A 16702-nucleotide genomic window follows, 5' to 3' on the forward strand; every position below is an offset into this window, starting at 1 on the left:
GAAATGGGCCGAGCTACCAGCCCCCACCCACTTCCCTTGAATCCAAGGATAAAAGACACAGACACACAGTTGTTCAATTTCAACTTGGCCTTTGACACAATTGCTGGGTACTATTATCTCCCACCTGGAACAGCTCTTCACCTCCTTCCTGCCCTAAACTTTAGTTTCTCAGTTACATCTAATCCCTGCTAAACTCCCCTGATCACCCACCTGTAGGAGCTGCCTGTGTGGCCACTCCGTTTAGAAATCTTACATTGCTGGTCAATTTTTCTCCATCAGAAGCATGGCCAACTCAGTCTCTCCTCTCCTTGCATCTCTTCCTTGCATTTCTCCCTTGCCTCCAGGAACCCGGAAGTCCCGCCTATTCCTTCCATCCAGCAATTGGTCCATGGCTTCTTTACTGACAGATCAAGAACCAATTGGGGAACAGTATCTTAACATTAGACCTACCCCTACAGGAATCAGGGTTTAGCCCAAGCATTGGCCTTTTTAAAATGCTGTCAGCACAAGTCCCCGTTTCATATTCAGTTTGTAAATACATTGAATTTTTGTTCTTAAATGGAATTTCAAAATAGCAATATAAGTTATTTCAACTGGAATTTGTCTTTTTTTCTTCTAAATAGTCTCTGATGCAATGTGCAGGAGAAAGTATCTCTCTGTTTAAAAATAAGACAAATGAGGAATCAAGAATTGGTTCATTGAGAAATGTGATGCATCTGTGTACAAGTTGCTTGTGTATACATACCAAGGTAAAAGTGTCTTCTTAGTAGTATAGCCCATTCATGGGACATATTATTTAGTGGTGTTAAGTTTTTGGTCCGTTTATAAGTTTATACGCTGATCTGAAATTAAATTGAATGATAAAGAACATTCAGAGAATATTGGTTTCTCAGGAAACAATTTCATAACTTTTAATTTCTTATCAGTACATATATACATGCATATATATATAGAGAGAGACACACACACACATATATATATATACATATATGTACATAGATGAGTCTTTTATTGTTAGCATATGTTTTATTAATTTGTTGATTGTTAATAAGTTTGTGATTTCATAACAACTATACCATGGAGATGAGTGGCACAGAGATAAATACTGCTATCTTAGGATGGAGCTCATCCTAGAGTGCCAACAAAGATAAATGACACTAGTCCAAATGTCACTTCCTTTTACCCATATCATCTTAGATAACATTTAGCAGAAAAAGTGCCTCTGTATGTCATACTTGTTTTGATTTTGCCTGTTGGGGTAACTAAACCATGCTAGAGTGTTGCCAATGAGCTGAATGGTATTTGAAAGCTAGTACAGCAGCAGCTCGATCTTCATAGCGTATAGTTTTGTTTTCTAGTGTCTTTTCTGTACTTATATGTATAGAAGGCATGAAATGATTGAATAAACCTCACAGTTAATTTATTATTATTATTATTATTATTATTATTATTATTATTATTATTTTATTTTTGGATCAGTAGCTGGTACTTTAATAATGTATAAACACAAAGTATTTACTTCGTTTACATTTCTTTAAGAAAAAGTGGTTAGGCCATAGTTGCTATTCTAGTTACTTCCTAGTTTACTGCCCTCTTAAAATGGACTTAATAAGTCCTGCTCTTAAAAAAAAAAGAAAGATGGTAGTCTATCTTAACTTTTGACTTGACCTTGGTTCTGAACTTCTATCTACATTTCATTCAAGGCAGAGAAAATAGTATTACAAAAACTATATATTTGTTTTTTGTTTTTTGTTTTTTACTGCTTCTATCTGTTTTCAAATTACAGCATACTCCAAACAAGATTGCCTCTGTTTTTTTCCTACGATTATTAACATCAAAGCTTATGAATGACATTGCAGATATTTGTAAAAGTTTAGTAAGTATGAATCCTTTTTTTTTTTACTAATAAATTTCTTTGATCCTGAGATGCAGCAAAATTTTGTGTGTGTATGTGTGCATGCGTGTATTTTTGTATGTATGCATGTATGTATGTATGTGTCAGAGAGGAGGGGAGATGAGCAAGCACAAGCAAGCCAGTGCATGTGTGTTATAGTGTATGTGGTGCGGGTGTGTTACAGTGTATGTGGTGCGTGTGTATACTACTTTCAGTAGTATACTGGGTGAAGAAGTACTCTGTAACATCATTATTTTTTATTCCATGACAGATAGGTTTTCCTTGTTACTGTACTTGTTTATGAGACACATAGTGCTGTGCTCTATTTAGCCGACATGGTATTCCACTCCTTGGGAGTAGTGTGTGAATATCTCTAAAGGAATAACACATTTAAAAAATCTACCTGCTCTTGCTGTTTTCTTTTGTCAGACTGGCTGTGAACCTTTGATAGTTATCCTGCTTAAGCCTTGCAGGCAGTCTGCTTAGGGACCCATACCTCTGCCAAACCCATTCTAACCCAGAGCTCTGCCTCAGAGACGCCTACATTTCTACTCTATCTTCTTGTATTTGTGTGCTTGAAGGATGCAAGAGAAATTACAGAGAAGGACTCAGCTTTTCAAAGGAATGAGAATTTTAGGGAGCATTTTTGTTTGCTTGTTTTAAGATATGATCTTAGTTATGTTGCCCAGGCTGGCCTTGAACTCTGGGCTCAAATGATTCCTTTGCTTCAAGAATCCAAAGAGGTAGCCGGGTGTGGTGGCGCATGCCTTTAATCCCAGCACTTGGGAGGCAGAGGCAGGCAGATTTCTGAGTTTGAGGCCAGCCTGGTCTATAGAGTGAGTTCCAGAACAGCCAGGGTTACACAGAGAAACCCTGTCTCAGGAAAAAAAAAACAAAAAACAAAAAACAAAAACAAAGAATCTCAAGAGGTAGGAATGCAGACGCATGCCTCTGTGCCTGGCTCTAATTTTAATTATGATTTTGGATGTGATTTGGATGTAGGATATTGCTATTGTCCTACATTATAGTCCTAATAATTGATACTTTTTCTATGCTTCTGTCAATTTCTAGTGCTAACTTTTAACATTTTTATTAAATGTTGCAAGGTATTGTTCTGTGTTTGGGGGGTGTACATGTGGTGTTTGAATGTGTAAATACAACACAGAATGACTGCTGGACTTCATTTTTATATTACATTTGTTTATTGTATGTCTGTATGCATTTGTGTGTGCGCATGTGTCACAGCGCACTTGTGGAAGTCAGAGATGAATTGCTGGAGTTCCTTCTCTTCCTAACTTGTGGATCAAGGGCTTCAATTCAGGCCATCAGACCTGCAGCAAGTGCCTTTATCCCTTGAGCCATCTTGCTGGCCTGTGCTACATTCTAATAAAAGAAATTATTTTTAAAGTTTTGTTATTATCCTACTCTCTAAACAGATTCCAGTTTATATATCTAGTTCCCTACAAAATGGTGAACTAAGGTCCTTCTGAAAGAATTTGAAAACATCTTTGTCTCTCCTCTCTAAAGGCATCCTGTACGAAAAAGTCATTGGATTGTGGAGAAGTACATTCAGTGAAAGATGATGATGATGGTGGTGATGGTGAAACTGTGATGGAGGCACAGGGTGCATCATCCACCGGTCTGTTCAGTGCTTACCCTGCCAGTACTGTGAGCGATGCAAATGATTATGGAGAGAACCAGAATGCTGTTGGTAAAGAAGTATTCACTGCTCTGAGTTTCTTTTACCATTTTACATTAATTTAGCACAGTAAGGGGTCTCGCTGAAAAGACCTTTAATGATAATTTCATTTTCCATAGCTATAGTCTACTTGGATTGATCTTTTTCTATCCATTTAAGACTTAATAATCCCTGCCCCTGGAGACAGAGTTTTATTCTGCTTGTCCTAGAATTCACTATGTAAGCTTGCTGACCTATAAACTCACAAAGATCCATCTGCCTCTGTCTCCCTTGATTTGAGAATAAGAGTGTGTGCCACCATACCTATGCACTCAAATATACATACATACATACATACATACATACATACATACATACATACATATATGCATACATATATATGTATGTGTGTTTAATTCTTTCCCGTGTCCTTGTGTGTTAATGTGGGCACACACATGGAGATTGAAGGACAATGTTCTGGGAGTCAGCTCTCTCCAACTGTGTGCACTGTGGGCTCTGGGTTTCTAATTCAGTTCTGGGAGTCAGCTCTCTCCAACTGTGTGCACTGTGGGCTCTGGGTTTCTAATTCAGTTTTGTCAGCCATCTGCAAGCCCCTCTTACTTGCTGAGCCAAATTGCTTGTTCCTCCTTACTACCCATTCTAAGCAACCTTATTTAGAAATCATATTTATTAGTTTCTTATTTTATTCTTCATGGGAGAACTTAAAATGTAAAGTAGTTTAGAAGAAACTAAATAGGTTATTTGGACTATGGAAAGCTGGAAAGCTGTTTTGAGGTTGTATCTGTCTGTCTGGCTCCTCTCCAGTGTTAATAAGTGCCTTTTCTTTTTAGGTGCCATGAGTCCTTTAACTGCTGAGTACCTGTCTAAACAAGATCACCTTCTTTTAGACATGCTCAGGTTCTTATGCCTATCTGTAACTGCGTCTCAGAGCCACACTGTGTCTTTTAGAGGAGCTGATATTAGAAGAAAATTGTTAATGTTACTTGATTCTAGCACACTCGATCTTACTAAACCCATCCACCTACATATGGTGAGTCAGAAGCTTTTGAGTTTGTCTGGTGTTGCCACGTTGGGATTGTGAGAGTGAAACAGTAATTTCGAAGGCTTGACATTAATTTCTTTGGAAGATAAATCTGAGACCAGTCATAAAATATATTCTGCATATGTATGCTTGTGTTTCCCAGACCTAGCTGAAGCAGTCTTACTGAATACATGGAGTAAGAAGCCCATGCTATCATGCCTAGATTGTCTCAGTTTTTCTTTTAACATGCTATGAGAAGAATTGAAGTGGATGCTAAAGCATTAAACCTTTATAATTTGTATGAATTATTATAGACTGGAACAAGAAACATCTTCTTTGAGATAAGTTCTCTCTGTGTAGCCCAAGTTTGCCTGTGCTAAATAAATAGTCTTTCTTCCAAGTGCTGAGATTATAATTAGAAGCAAGCAAAACATAGATCTTGACCATAAAAATAATTTGTAACATGGAATTTGAGGTCTGAATTTTGGCCTTTAAACTAATGCTACTAATACATACCTTCAGTTCCAATTCATAACTTTATGGCTGATTTCTTGTTCTGTGAAAATTTGTAGTTCCTTTGTCATTATAAGACAAAATGAAATCCTTGCCTTTTCACGAACAAATAATGAATTTGTTCACTCAGTGGCCTTCTATGAAACTTAAGTTCTTATCGTATGGTACATTGCCTTACCTGGTTCCCAGTAAACAGTTGGAAGTAGCTCCTGGTCTGTTGAATGCCTTCTGGGTGTGTTCAAGGTTGTATCCTTGGTTCTGGTAAACTAGCAGACATACCTGGTGAGTTTCTAACCATGTAATGGAATTCTTGTCTCTTGTCATGGATGTCTTGAACATGCATTGTTTACTAGGCATTCTCTAGTAAACTCTTACCCTGACCAGTAAGAGGGGTTATATGCTTTTCTTAAAGTTTTGATGTTTAAAATCATTTTACATTCTCAGTAACATTATGTATTACTCACAAATTAGGCATTAAAGAGGATTTAACATTTCTTTATACGATACAAGAGAGATATGAGAAATATCTCTTAGGATTTTTTGGTGTAACTATAAAATTTCTTAAACCTCTGAGAAATTGATTGCTTAGTTATAACTACCATTTTAAATGTTCACAGATAGCACAGCTCTTTGTGCATACAGTAACACATAGTTACAGAGTTGCCATGGCGAGTGGGTAGGTTAGGATATTTGACTATAAGGATTAATCTTTGCTCTCCAGAATTCAGTACTTTTTCATCATTGAACTTACCATAGCAAGCATTATTCTGGGACTGTAGAGATATATTATAGTCTCAGATTCTTTATCTTTTAACTGCAGCGGTGACAGTTAAATGATCAATAAATGATCATTTGTTGAATTCTAGAAATAGAGGTTAATGTTTCTACTCTTTAGTTACAAAGCCAGGTAATTGATGTATCCCCAGTGTGAGAGTACATGTTATCCTCTGCATATAGTCAGGATTTTTAACCATTTGAGTTAAGGCTGTTACACTGAGTTTTAAATCTAATACTTGACTTTAAAGATATTATATGCTGTGTTTAGAAAGTTACAGCTATGTGCATGTTTGGATTTGTTTATATATGCTTTTAAAAGTAGGTGATCTCTGGATAAAGCTGGCCTTTTCTTTTTCTTTTTTCATTTTAAACCACCTTAGTACTTAGTGCTTCTGAAGGATCTCCCTGGAAAAGAGCATTTGTTGCCAATGGAAGATGTGGTTGAACTTCTGCAGCCATTATCGTAAGAAATGAAAGCCATGTTTTATGCTCACTTTGGATTATAAGACAAATGGCAGTGTTGTTGTAAGCTTGTAACATTGAACCTTTTCTACCACAGCCTTGTATGTTCTCTGCATCGACGTGACCAAGATGTCTGTAAAACAATTTTAAGCAATGTCCTTCATATAGTGACAAACCTAGGCCAGGGCAGTGTGGACGAGGAGAGCACACGGAACGCTCAGGGACAGTTCCTGACGGTGATGGGAGCATTTTGGTACGCATAAGTCTCTTCCTCTAGTTACCTTTCTGCCTCTGGATGCAGAGTAAACTCTGTACATTAGTGATTTTTTTCCTGGTTATCACGTATAACATTTTGCATCTTTTAGCAAGAGTATACATAATTTGTCTTTTTAATGTACATGTTTGTGAATGATCACTTGTATGAGCATGGGTACACATGTGTTACTGCGCTCCTGTAGCAGTCAAAGAACAACTCTGGGTGCCACTCCTCAGTTTGTACCTGTTAGAAGCAGGTATACTGTTCGCTGCTGCATGCACCAGACTAGTTTCTTCTGCTGCTGCTTTACATCTTGCTGCAGGCATTTTGAGATTACATAAATGGATGCTACAGCGTCTTACTTTACATGAGCTCTGGAGGTCCAAAGTGTTGTTTTCATACTTAATGACAAGTACTTCTGTAAATTTGAATCACATAATAACTTGATATAGACATTGCATGAGAAGAGTGCAGCAATCCTAAAAACCAGTTGGATTGTTGTAGATCCAAATGAGCCAGTTGGCTTTGTCACTGTAAATTTTATTCATAGTCTCACAATAACATTTTAAACATCTTTCTCATCTTTTATTTATGTCATGTGGGGAAGTCATGAGCCCATGCCATGGCACATGGGCAGGCAGGTCAGAGAGCAGCTAGTGGGAGTCAGTTTTCTTCTCCAGGGATGGGCTGAGGTCCAGCAGGTGCCTTTCCCTACTAAGTCATCTCACTGGCCCAGCAGTAACATTGGATATTTATAGATGATCATCTGCATGTAACTTAGATGCCTCATTCTGTTTCATTAATAACTCAGTATGGAACTAGGATTCTCCAAATCTATGCTGTAATGACGAAAACTTAAAAGGTACTCTGTTTATCTCTAGTATACTGTAGCACAGGTGCCCAAAGTGTGTCAGTTCCAAGATACAAAACAAATAATGTACATCAAAATAATTTTTTTTAATTTAGCTTGAATTTTAGGGAAGGTAAATACACTGGCATCTTCTCCATAATGAGAATTAACTTAAAATGGAAATTTTGAAAATAACCCGTGATAATGTTAGTATCCATTGATTTTCTTTTTGTCTTACCTTTTGTTTGAATAATTACTACATTGAAAATCTTACCTAATTTCAGGCATTTAACAAAGGAAAAGAAATGTATATTCTCTGTAAGAATGGCATTAGTAAAGTGTCTTCAAACACTGCTTGAGGTGAGTTACTCCATGTTACTAGAAAGTTCTTCATTGGAATTGGTTTGTTTGTTTGTTTGTATTTGGTTTTTTTGAGACAGGGTTTCTCCTTGTAGCCCTGACTGTCCTGGAACTCACTCTGTAGACCAGGCTGGCCTTGAACTCAGAAATCCGCCTGCCTCTGCCTCCCAAGTGCTGGGATTACAGGTGTACGCCACCACTGCCTGGCTTCATTGGGATTGTTAAAGCTACCTTTATATCTGTAAGCTAATCACAAATTCTTCTCTTAATTTTTTTGTATTTAACTTATTTTTTTATTGTTATTTTACTATAGGCTGATCCATATTCCAAATGGGCAATTCTTAATGTAAAGGGACAAGACTTTCCTGTAAATGAAGTATTTCCACAATTTCTTGCTGATGATCATCATCACGTTCGGATGTTGGCTGCAGGGTCAATCAGCAGGTAATGAGTTAAGTTTTTATGAAGCTCTTATACTGCTGCTGACATCAGTGCGACACCTGAACCAGCTGTGATGTCATAGTTTCTTACACTTAATCCATGTAGTTATGTACCTGGGATTTGTGTTTTTTCTTTAATCTGACAGTTCTTTTGCTTAGATAACATTATTTTCTCCAATTTACAAGTGAAAACTTGGGCTTTGAGAGGTCACTTGCTTAGTGCTATGGAGCTAATAATCCACTGACTTGAGTGATATGTGTCTACACCCCTGCCACCTGAGGAGCTGTGGAATATCTGGGAATCCATGGCTTTATGTGAGTCAGTAAAGTGGTAGTTTCTTCACTTCCTTAACCTAAGATAATATTTGGCTATTGTGATTGTTCATTGATGATGAAATGAATATTTTTGGAAAAGAAATTATATTCTTCTTTAAAAACATCAAAGCTGAAAATTGCATATTATTCAGACCTAAGTGGCCAGTAAAAGAACATAGACATAATGATATAGTCCAAGTAGTCACATACCGAATCTCAGTGGTTCTCAGTCTGTGAGACCATCAGAAAGTGAATATTTACAGTTCATAAGAAAGCAAAATTACTGTTATGGAGTACCAACGAAAATAATTTTATGGTTGAAAGTCATCATAAACATGAGGAACTGTATTAAGGGGTTGCAGCATTAGGAAGGTTGAGCACCACTGCTCTATGGTTTTAGAACTAATGACTCCACAGTTTGCATCCGTCACAGTTATGTTTCCATGAACCAGGTGTTGTCACATTTGTTTTAGTAAGAAAGTAGTGCATTGTCAAGTTTACTAATGGTTCTGTGTGGGAGTTCAAATGCTTACTGAACTGAGGTCAACGCTCCCAGGTTACAGAGCATTATAATTGAGGATTATGCCCAGTGGTGGCATGGGGGTAGGGGAAACTCTTAAATTTAAAACATTCAAGAATGGTTAGTAAGTATGATTCTTTGGTCTTTTTGGTCCCTGATTTGTTAGATACTTAATGTTGGACTCTTTCAAGAAGAGCTAGCCAAATAAAGGAACCAGAAATAAATTATAAAAATTTGATTTTTACGAAATATCAAGGACAAAATTTATTGCACAGTTGCCTTAAATATGTAGAGAGACACTGATAACCTTTCTCACATAAAATACTGTATAAACTGAACATTAAAGCATTAGGCTACTCACTTTTGGGCTGATTAAATATTAGAACATATTATTGACAGAGAAATTTGTGGACTCTTGTGATTCCTGTTTGTTAAGAGGACAGTGAATCTTTCTGACAGCCTGAGTTTAATGTCCAAATCTGAACGGCAGTTCAAAAAACTTTTGAAATCTTCTTTTCTTACAGGAAACATTGACATATAGATTAACATTTAGCAGACAGTCTGCACTGCTAAAGTAGTCTTTCAAACCAAGTCCTCATGGAAGGGTTTTCTTTTGTTGCATAATATGCTTTGTTTTGATATGTATGGTTTAAAATTGATTTTTTTTTTTAAAGATTATTCCAGGATATGAGACAAGGCAATTCCTCCAGAAGCTTGAAAGCACTTCCTTTAAAGTATCAGCAGACATCTTTTAACAATGCATACATGACAGCAGAGGCGGGAATCAGAGAACTGGTAACTGTGATAACGTGTATTGCTCTGTCCTCACACATGTGGTCTGTCTGTGTCATATTTCTCTAGCACACTAGAGACGAGAGTTTGTATTTAGTACTATAAAGCTGATCTAAATCAACCATATGGACTGAATAAAATTTTTCTGAATGACATTTACAGGTCAGAATGAGTCAAATAATAGCAATTATTTTTGCTTTAACTTATCTATGCTGGTTTTGTGAGGACAATCCAATTTAATGGGTTTTGATACATTAGAGAGATTAAAAGGGTAATTTTTTTTTTTGAGTTTAAGAAATCTTTAAAATCAAAAAGACAAACCCAAAACACACCAAATATGCTGTGTGTGTGGTGGTATGTGTCTGTGGTCTTACTGTTCAAGAGTGAGATAAATTTGGATTGTAGAGTGATTGCAGCTAGTTAAAAAAATGCAGGTAGCGGCTGGAGAAATGGTTCTCAGTTAAGAGCACTGACTGCTCTCCCAGAGGACCAGGGTTTGATTCTCAGCATCCGCAGCTTACAGCTGGCTGTAACTCCAATTCTTGGGAATCTCATGCCCTCTTCTGATCTCTGCAGGCATACATGCAGGCAAAACACCCACACACATGAAAATAAAATTTAAAAATGTAGGTGGATCTCTGCTGGAGGCTTTCAAAAAATAATTGCTCATTAAACTGAAAGCATGCTATTCTTTTCACAAGATTTTCTTGTTTCTTTTTGTAGTAAAGATGGTGATAATTTTTAAAGAAGAAAACACTATAAAGATGTCTTTGTAATGAAAATCCTCATAGGAGTAGCAGCTATAGTGAAAGAACTCTTGGTACTTCTTGTTCTCAGTTGCTGTTTGTTCTTTAAACCTTGTTAAAATCTTTTCCTTTGGTAATTATCTCCATTGGACCTTAAGAAATGGCAGCTTGTTTTTCAAGTCTTTTCTCTTAGCTCATTATTATAGGATTTAAATTTTGCAGGCTACTTAGAGGTTAGAGAAGGCTTGAATTTGAACTTGCTCAGTTGATTTATGATTTTAAGATTTTTCTGACAATCTTACGATTTTTTTTTTTGAAGTTACATGATTCTCAGAACCCCGATCTTCTGGATGAGATTTATAACAGAAAATCTGTATTACTGATGGTGATAGCTGTGGTCTTGCACTGTAGCCCCATCTGTGAAAAACAAGCTTTGTTTGCCTTATGCAAGTCTGTGAAGGAAAACGGACTAGAACCTCATCTTGTGAAAAAGGTATGGTGAATACTTTGTTTGTATGTGACTTTTACAAGCAAACTTAGTTTGTGTCTGTATGTCTGTGTATGAGAAAATGAGAATGTGTATGTGTAAATGAGTGTGTTGGGGTCTGGACCCAGAGCCTTATATTTAACTGCTGAGCTATATTCCCCCCCACAGCCAAATTTGATAATTCTTTAAGTGGCATATTAATTTGTATTCAGTGTGACTTCCTTCTTAGTCAGTTTAAGAGCATTTTATAAAGCACTCACTGAGAATAAGCAATAGTGAATGGTGTGTCCCCACACAGATCATATTCTCTGGAAGAGTGGTTATGGAGGGAAACACTTGGAGATATTTGGTTGCTTTTGCCTCATCGATGTGGAGAAGCACATAGGGATTTAACATAGTTAAGCAGAAAACATAGTTGAGGGCAGTGCGACCGAAGAGGCCTGGGCTCAGTCATTTCAACGATATCATCCCGTTCTTGTAGAATGTGGCAGCCTTCCCTGTTCTTACACTCCGAGGTCATTATTTAGGAACCATTACAGGTTCCTGTTGCGGGTTTTAATGTGGTGACTATGGACTGATGGACAATTGACTTTCTACGAGTTCCACGGAGCTTCACTGTAGGCCAGGCTGCAGGGAATTGGCCTGAAATGAGTTCACCTTTTACCTATTGGTTTTTTTCTTAAAGATTTATTTATTTTATATATGTGAGTACACTGTTGATGTCTTCACACACATCAGAAGAGGGCATCAGATTCCATTACAGATGGTTGTGAGCCACCATGTGGTTGCTGGGATTTGAACTCAGGACCTCTAGAAGAACAGTCTGTGCTTTTAACTACTGAGCCATCTCTCCAACCCCACCTATTGTGACTAAAATGAGAGTTTTTAAGAAGTATTTTATTATACTACTTGAGATTGCAAGTTGCATGTTTTGGGATATTTAAGAATGTGGATGTGAGGCTGAAAATTTTTTTCCTTAGATTTTCCTTTGAGAAATAGTCAGCTGTATGAAATTAGGCTATTATTTATTTAATGTTTATTCCACGTTTTCCCCGTGATATGCCAGTTTTATTAAATATATTTTCTCAATTACTATCCTCGTGTCATTTATTGATGAGGAAATCAAGGTAGAAAAACATTGGGTAATTCCTCCGAGTTAATATCTTAAGTATTAACAAGGAGTGAAGTAATAATTATTGTCATTTTCTTAAACATTATGTTTTCCTTTTCTGCAGGTTTTAGAGAAAGTCTCTGAGTCATTTCAATGTACATGTTTAGAAGACTTCATGGCTTCTCATCTAGATTACCTGGTTTCGGAATGGCTGAACCTTCAGGATACTAAATACAGCTTATCTTCTTTTCCTTTTACTTTATTAAACTACACAAGGGTTGAGGATTTCTACGGGTAGGCTACAACAGAGTTTCCACAACTTCCTTCCCCACCTCACATCCCTAGCTTCAAGTAGGAAGTAGCCTGGTTTTGAAAAAAGTCAGATTGAGACTGTATCAAAGAATGTACTTGAATTTAAGATTGTTAGCACTATTCCTAATCAGTTGTGTATCATTGAATAAGCCTCGAGTACATCATGCATCTTGGTCTCCACACACAAGTATCTTCCCTTTGGAAAATAATCAGCGATTAATTTACTAGTGGCTAATTATTTCCTGCTTGATTTTCTTTCCTCTTGCTTAATAGTAGATTATTTAAACATTTTGAGATTTCAGAGTTCATTGCAAAATGACTGATTTTGTGGGGTTTGAGGTGTAGCTCAGTCGTTCAGTGCTTGCCTAGCATTGTCAGAGTCCCAGTTCAGCACTGCCTACGTCCTTTAAGCATAGTGAGTACTGTGAGCCCAGCACTCTGAAGGGCAGTAGACACAGGAAGCTCAATAGTTCAAGGTGACTTCCATCTACATAGGAGTTCAATGCCAGCTTGTACTGTAGAAGACCCTGTAATCCAAAAAAAAAAGAGCGGCATTTTCTCATAGATGTACATTTGATGGCCTTAGCTCCCATTCCTTTTTGCAATAACTTATATTTGTTCTTTTAATTTATAAATTGCTTTTACCTTTGATCTTACACTATTACATACATTGATTATATGTAAAAAAATAAAATGAAATTTTTTAGCTGGGTATAGTGGTACATGCTATAATTCTTGAACTTGAGAGACAAAGGCAGAAGGATTACCACAATTTAGGGATACAGAATGATACTCTCAGAAAAGGGGGAGGAAGAAGAAAGTTATACTTTTTTTATAGTATGATTATTTATATTTTACTTTAATTTCTCAAATTATGAAATGAGAACAAGAGTGTTTAATGATGTAGGGACTGGAGCAATGGCTCAGCAGTTAAGAGCACTGACCTTCCCTTCTAAAGGACCCAGGTTCAATTCCCAGCACCCATATCGTACCTCACAATTATCTCTAACTTTTGTTCCAAGGGAGCCAGTGCCATCTTCTGTCCTTTAGACTCACCAGGCATGCTCACAGTACATAGACATATATGCAGGCAAAACACCGTATTCATAAATCTTTAAATACATAAAAACTAAAAATGAAAAAAGAATATTTAAAGACCCAAATTGATGTTTTAAACACTGAATGATAAAGCATTTTGTTGTTTAGATGTAAAATTTTACTTCGAATTTTTTATAACCTAAATTTCAAACTTAACATTTTCAGATCGTGTTACAAGATTTTGATTCCACATTTGGTAATTAGAAGCCATTTTGATGAGGTGAAGTCCATTGCTAGTCAGATTCAAAAGTGTTGGAAAAGCCTGTTGATAGAGTGCTTTCCAAAGATTCTCGTACACATCCTTCCTTACTTTGCCTATGAGGGCACAGGAGACAGCGGTGTATCACAGAAGAGAGAGACTGCTACCAACATCTATGATACTCTTAAAGGTGACGACTTCCTAGGAAAACAGGTACAGCTTCAGCTTTTGTCTACCTTCATGTACTGGATAGAAGTAAGCTTTAAAGTGTAAGGTTACTGGCATGACAACTTAAGCTCATATCTCTACATCCACATAAAAGCTGGACTTGGCTGACAACTCACAGCCCCCAAGTTGGGGAGCCTGGAGCCTAAAGACTTTCTGCCCTTTGTGTAGCTTCCTGTAGCAGAAGCAGATTGTTGAGAAATTTGCCTCTTAGAGAGGAGCCATTTTAATGACTGTTAATGAAAGGTGGTATTGCTTCCAGTGTCCAGAGACGTATACAAGGCACCTAAACGCATTAGTGCCACTTCCGAAGATTTTTTTAATAATTAAGATCTTTAAAGATCTAGTCAACAAATAAAAGATAAGATGCAAATTATGGGACTTTGCTACCTGGAGAATTTCCAGTTTGAGGAATTTAATGCTGAATCCAAAGTCAGTTCAAATGATTCTGAAAAACAGAAAGGTTAAAGTGAGGTTTTCTTTGCAGAACTTGGGCTTGGATACCTTTAATTTATTTTATTTTTTTAAGTTATAAGTAAGGGATCAATATGTACCCTTTGCGCTGTTGTGAAAGTCACAGACATAAATGTTTTTACTCTGTCTTAATTTTGTGTCCTTACAGATTGATCAAGTATTCATTAGTAATTTGCCAGAGATTGTGGTGGAGTTGCTTATGACATTGCATGAAACAGCTGACTCGGACGCCAGTCAAAGCACCAGCCTCTGTGATTTTTCAGGGTATGCCCTTCTCATACTTGAGAGCTGGCTGTCGCTGACGAGTGATCTTTCTTTCCTGTCTCCTTCACTGCGGCCTTGTGCTGCAGCTGCTCTTCCCTCTGACACCTCATCTCCACTTTTCCGTGGTGCTTGAGCATGGAGCCACCTGGTGCCTTTTGAGACTGTTTTTCTTTTTGTATTTCATGACTGGCTCCCTTCTCTCCCCACACCTTGCCTCCTTTTCTTTGTGGTATTCCTAGCTGTCCAGTTTAATTTAGATGTGAAATCGGTTGTTTGTATATGAATATTGGTGATGGGTGGGTGGGGCTTGATCAGTGGGGTTTTTTTGTTTTGTTTTGTTTTTTATGTACGGGTGTTTTGCCTGCCTGTGTGTATGTATGCATGCAACGGCCATGGAAGCCGCAAGAGACTGTGAGAACCCCTCCATTCCTCACTCCCCTCCCTGGAACAACAACTGGAGTTGCAGTTGTTGGCCACCACGTGGGTGCTAGGAATTGAACTGTGGAAAAGCTGTCAGTGCTTTTAACTGCTGAGCCATCTCTCCAGTCCCAAACTATTTTATTTGGATTTTGTTTCTCTGAGCCAGGGTTTCACTATGTAGCACTGCTGCCCTGGGCCTCTCCTTGTAGAACAGCCTGACCCTAAACATAGGAGATCTGCCATCTTCTGCCTCCGCAGTGCTAGGATTAAAGACGTGTGCTGCTCTGCCCTGCGAAAATACTCAATGTTTAAATATGCAGACTATGCTAAGTGTATAACTTAGAAATACAGAGAAAGTGCTCAGACTTTATAGTTACATTTTAAATGTTACTACCCTAATGCATCATCCAGCTTAAGATACTTTTGGTCTCGCAATAGTCATAAATGAGACCTGAAGGCAAGTTTTACTAAGACCCAACTCTGGGGCTACCATTAACTTCACAAAATGTTAAACAAACTGTGTTAAATAAACCATCTGACATTAAGTCCATGGGGAGGATACCTAATTCATGTTCGTGAATCATTTTATTGTTTATGATTTAAAAAAACAACAACATAGCTTTTCAGTAGAAATCCAGTTTTAGAGACTCTTCAAAAAAAAAAAAAAAAGAAACAAAGAAATCCAGTTTTGTAACTTGGGAGTATTTTTCTGTAATAACTACATTTCTTTTCTTCTACTTCTTTAGGGATTTGGATCCTGCCCCCAATCCTCCATATTTCCCATCACATGTCATTAAGGCAACGTTTGCTTACATCAGCAACTGTCATAAAACCAAGTTTAAAAGCATTCTAGAAATCCTTTCTAAAATCCCCGTAAGTATAGATTGCATTCATTACTAATAGAATAATTTATAAGAAAAGTCCTTTCCAGGTCTTGGGGTTGGGAAGAACATGAAATTTTACTTGACTAATTTAAAAAGGAAAGCACTTGATTTACAAGTTATATCTTGATATGTTAGTGTTTAATTAATATGTATTACATATTAGGCCAGGATTTTATGAACCTGCCTTTATAATTGGCTCAGGGAACATGTTTACTGTTTCATCATAATATATTGAGCTTCAGTTTACTTTCTCAAAAGTAATTGGCAACTTTTAAAAAAGTAAAATTGAGCCAGGTGTGGGGCATACTCCTTTAATCCCCGCACTGGGGAGGTGGAGGCACGTGGATCTCTGTGAGTTCAAGGCCAGTTTGTTCTACAAAGTGAGTTCCAGTATAGCCAGGGATATACAGAGAAACCTTGTCTGTAAAGACTGAAAAAAAAAATGAAATGGACTCTAACAATTTTAATGTGACATTTTACATGTGATATCAAGTCCATATCTAAGTGATCATTTAATAAAGTATAAACTATGTTGGTTGTACCCAAATATATTTAAAAAATGTTTTCTCAATGTGTGCCTATT

General features: G+C 37.1%; 1 protein-coding gene across 2 annotated transcripts in view; it reads left to right on the top strand.

Annotated features, from left to right (window-relative positions):
• Window positions 1–16702, top strand: part of Atm (ATM serine/threonine kinase) — a 105664-nt gene that overhangs the window by 29145 nt on the left and 59817 nt on the right. For both annotated transcript variants that reach the window (XM_052188333.1, XM_052188335.1), the window contains exons 15-28: window positions 624–749; window positions 1787–1876; window positions 3422–3605; window positions 4424–4623; window positions 6285–6367; window positions 6464–6619; window positions 7757–7832; window positions 8146–8276; window positions 9782–9902; window positions 10965–11138; window positions 12368–12537; window positions 13819–14065; window positions 14700–14815; window positions 15982–16108. In XM_052188333.1, the coding sequence (XP_052044293.1) occupies window positions 624–749; window positions 1787–1876; window positions 3422–3605; window positions 4424–4623; window positions 6285–6367; window positions 6464–6619; window positions 7757–7832; window positions 8146–8276; window positions 9782–9902; window positions 10965–11138; window positions 12368–12537; window positions 13819–14065; window positions 14700–14815; window positions 15982–16108 (2001 nt within the window). The remainder of the gene's footprint in view (window positions 1–623; window positions 750–1786; window positions 1877–3421; window positions 3606–4423; window positions 4624–6284; window positions 6368–6463; window positions 6620–7756; window positions 7833–8145; window positions 8277–9781; window positions 9903–10964; window positions 11139–12367; window positions 12538–13818; window positions 14066–14699; window positions 14816–15981; window positions 16109–16702) is intronic.

The sequence above is a fragment of the Apodemus sylvaticus genome, chromosome 7 (assembly GCF_947179515.1).
Source record: "Apodemus sylvaticus chromosome 7, mApoSyl1.1, whole genome shotgun sequence".
In the NCBI taxonomy this organism is placed as follows: Eukaryota; Metazoa; Chordata; class Mammalia; order Rodentia; family Muridae; genus Apodemus; species Apodemus sylvaticus.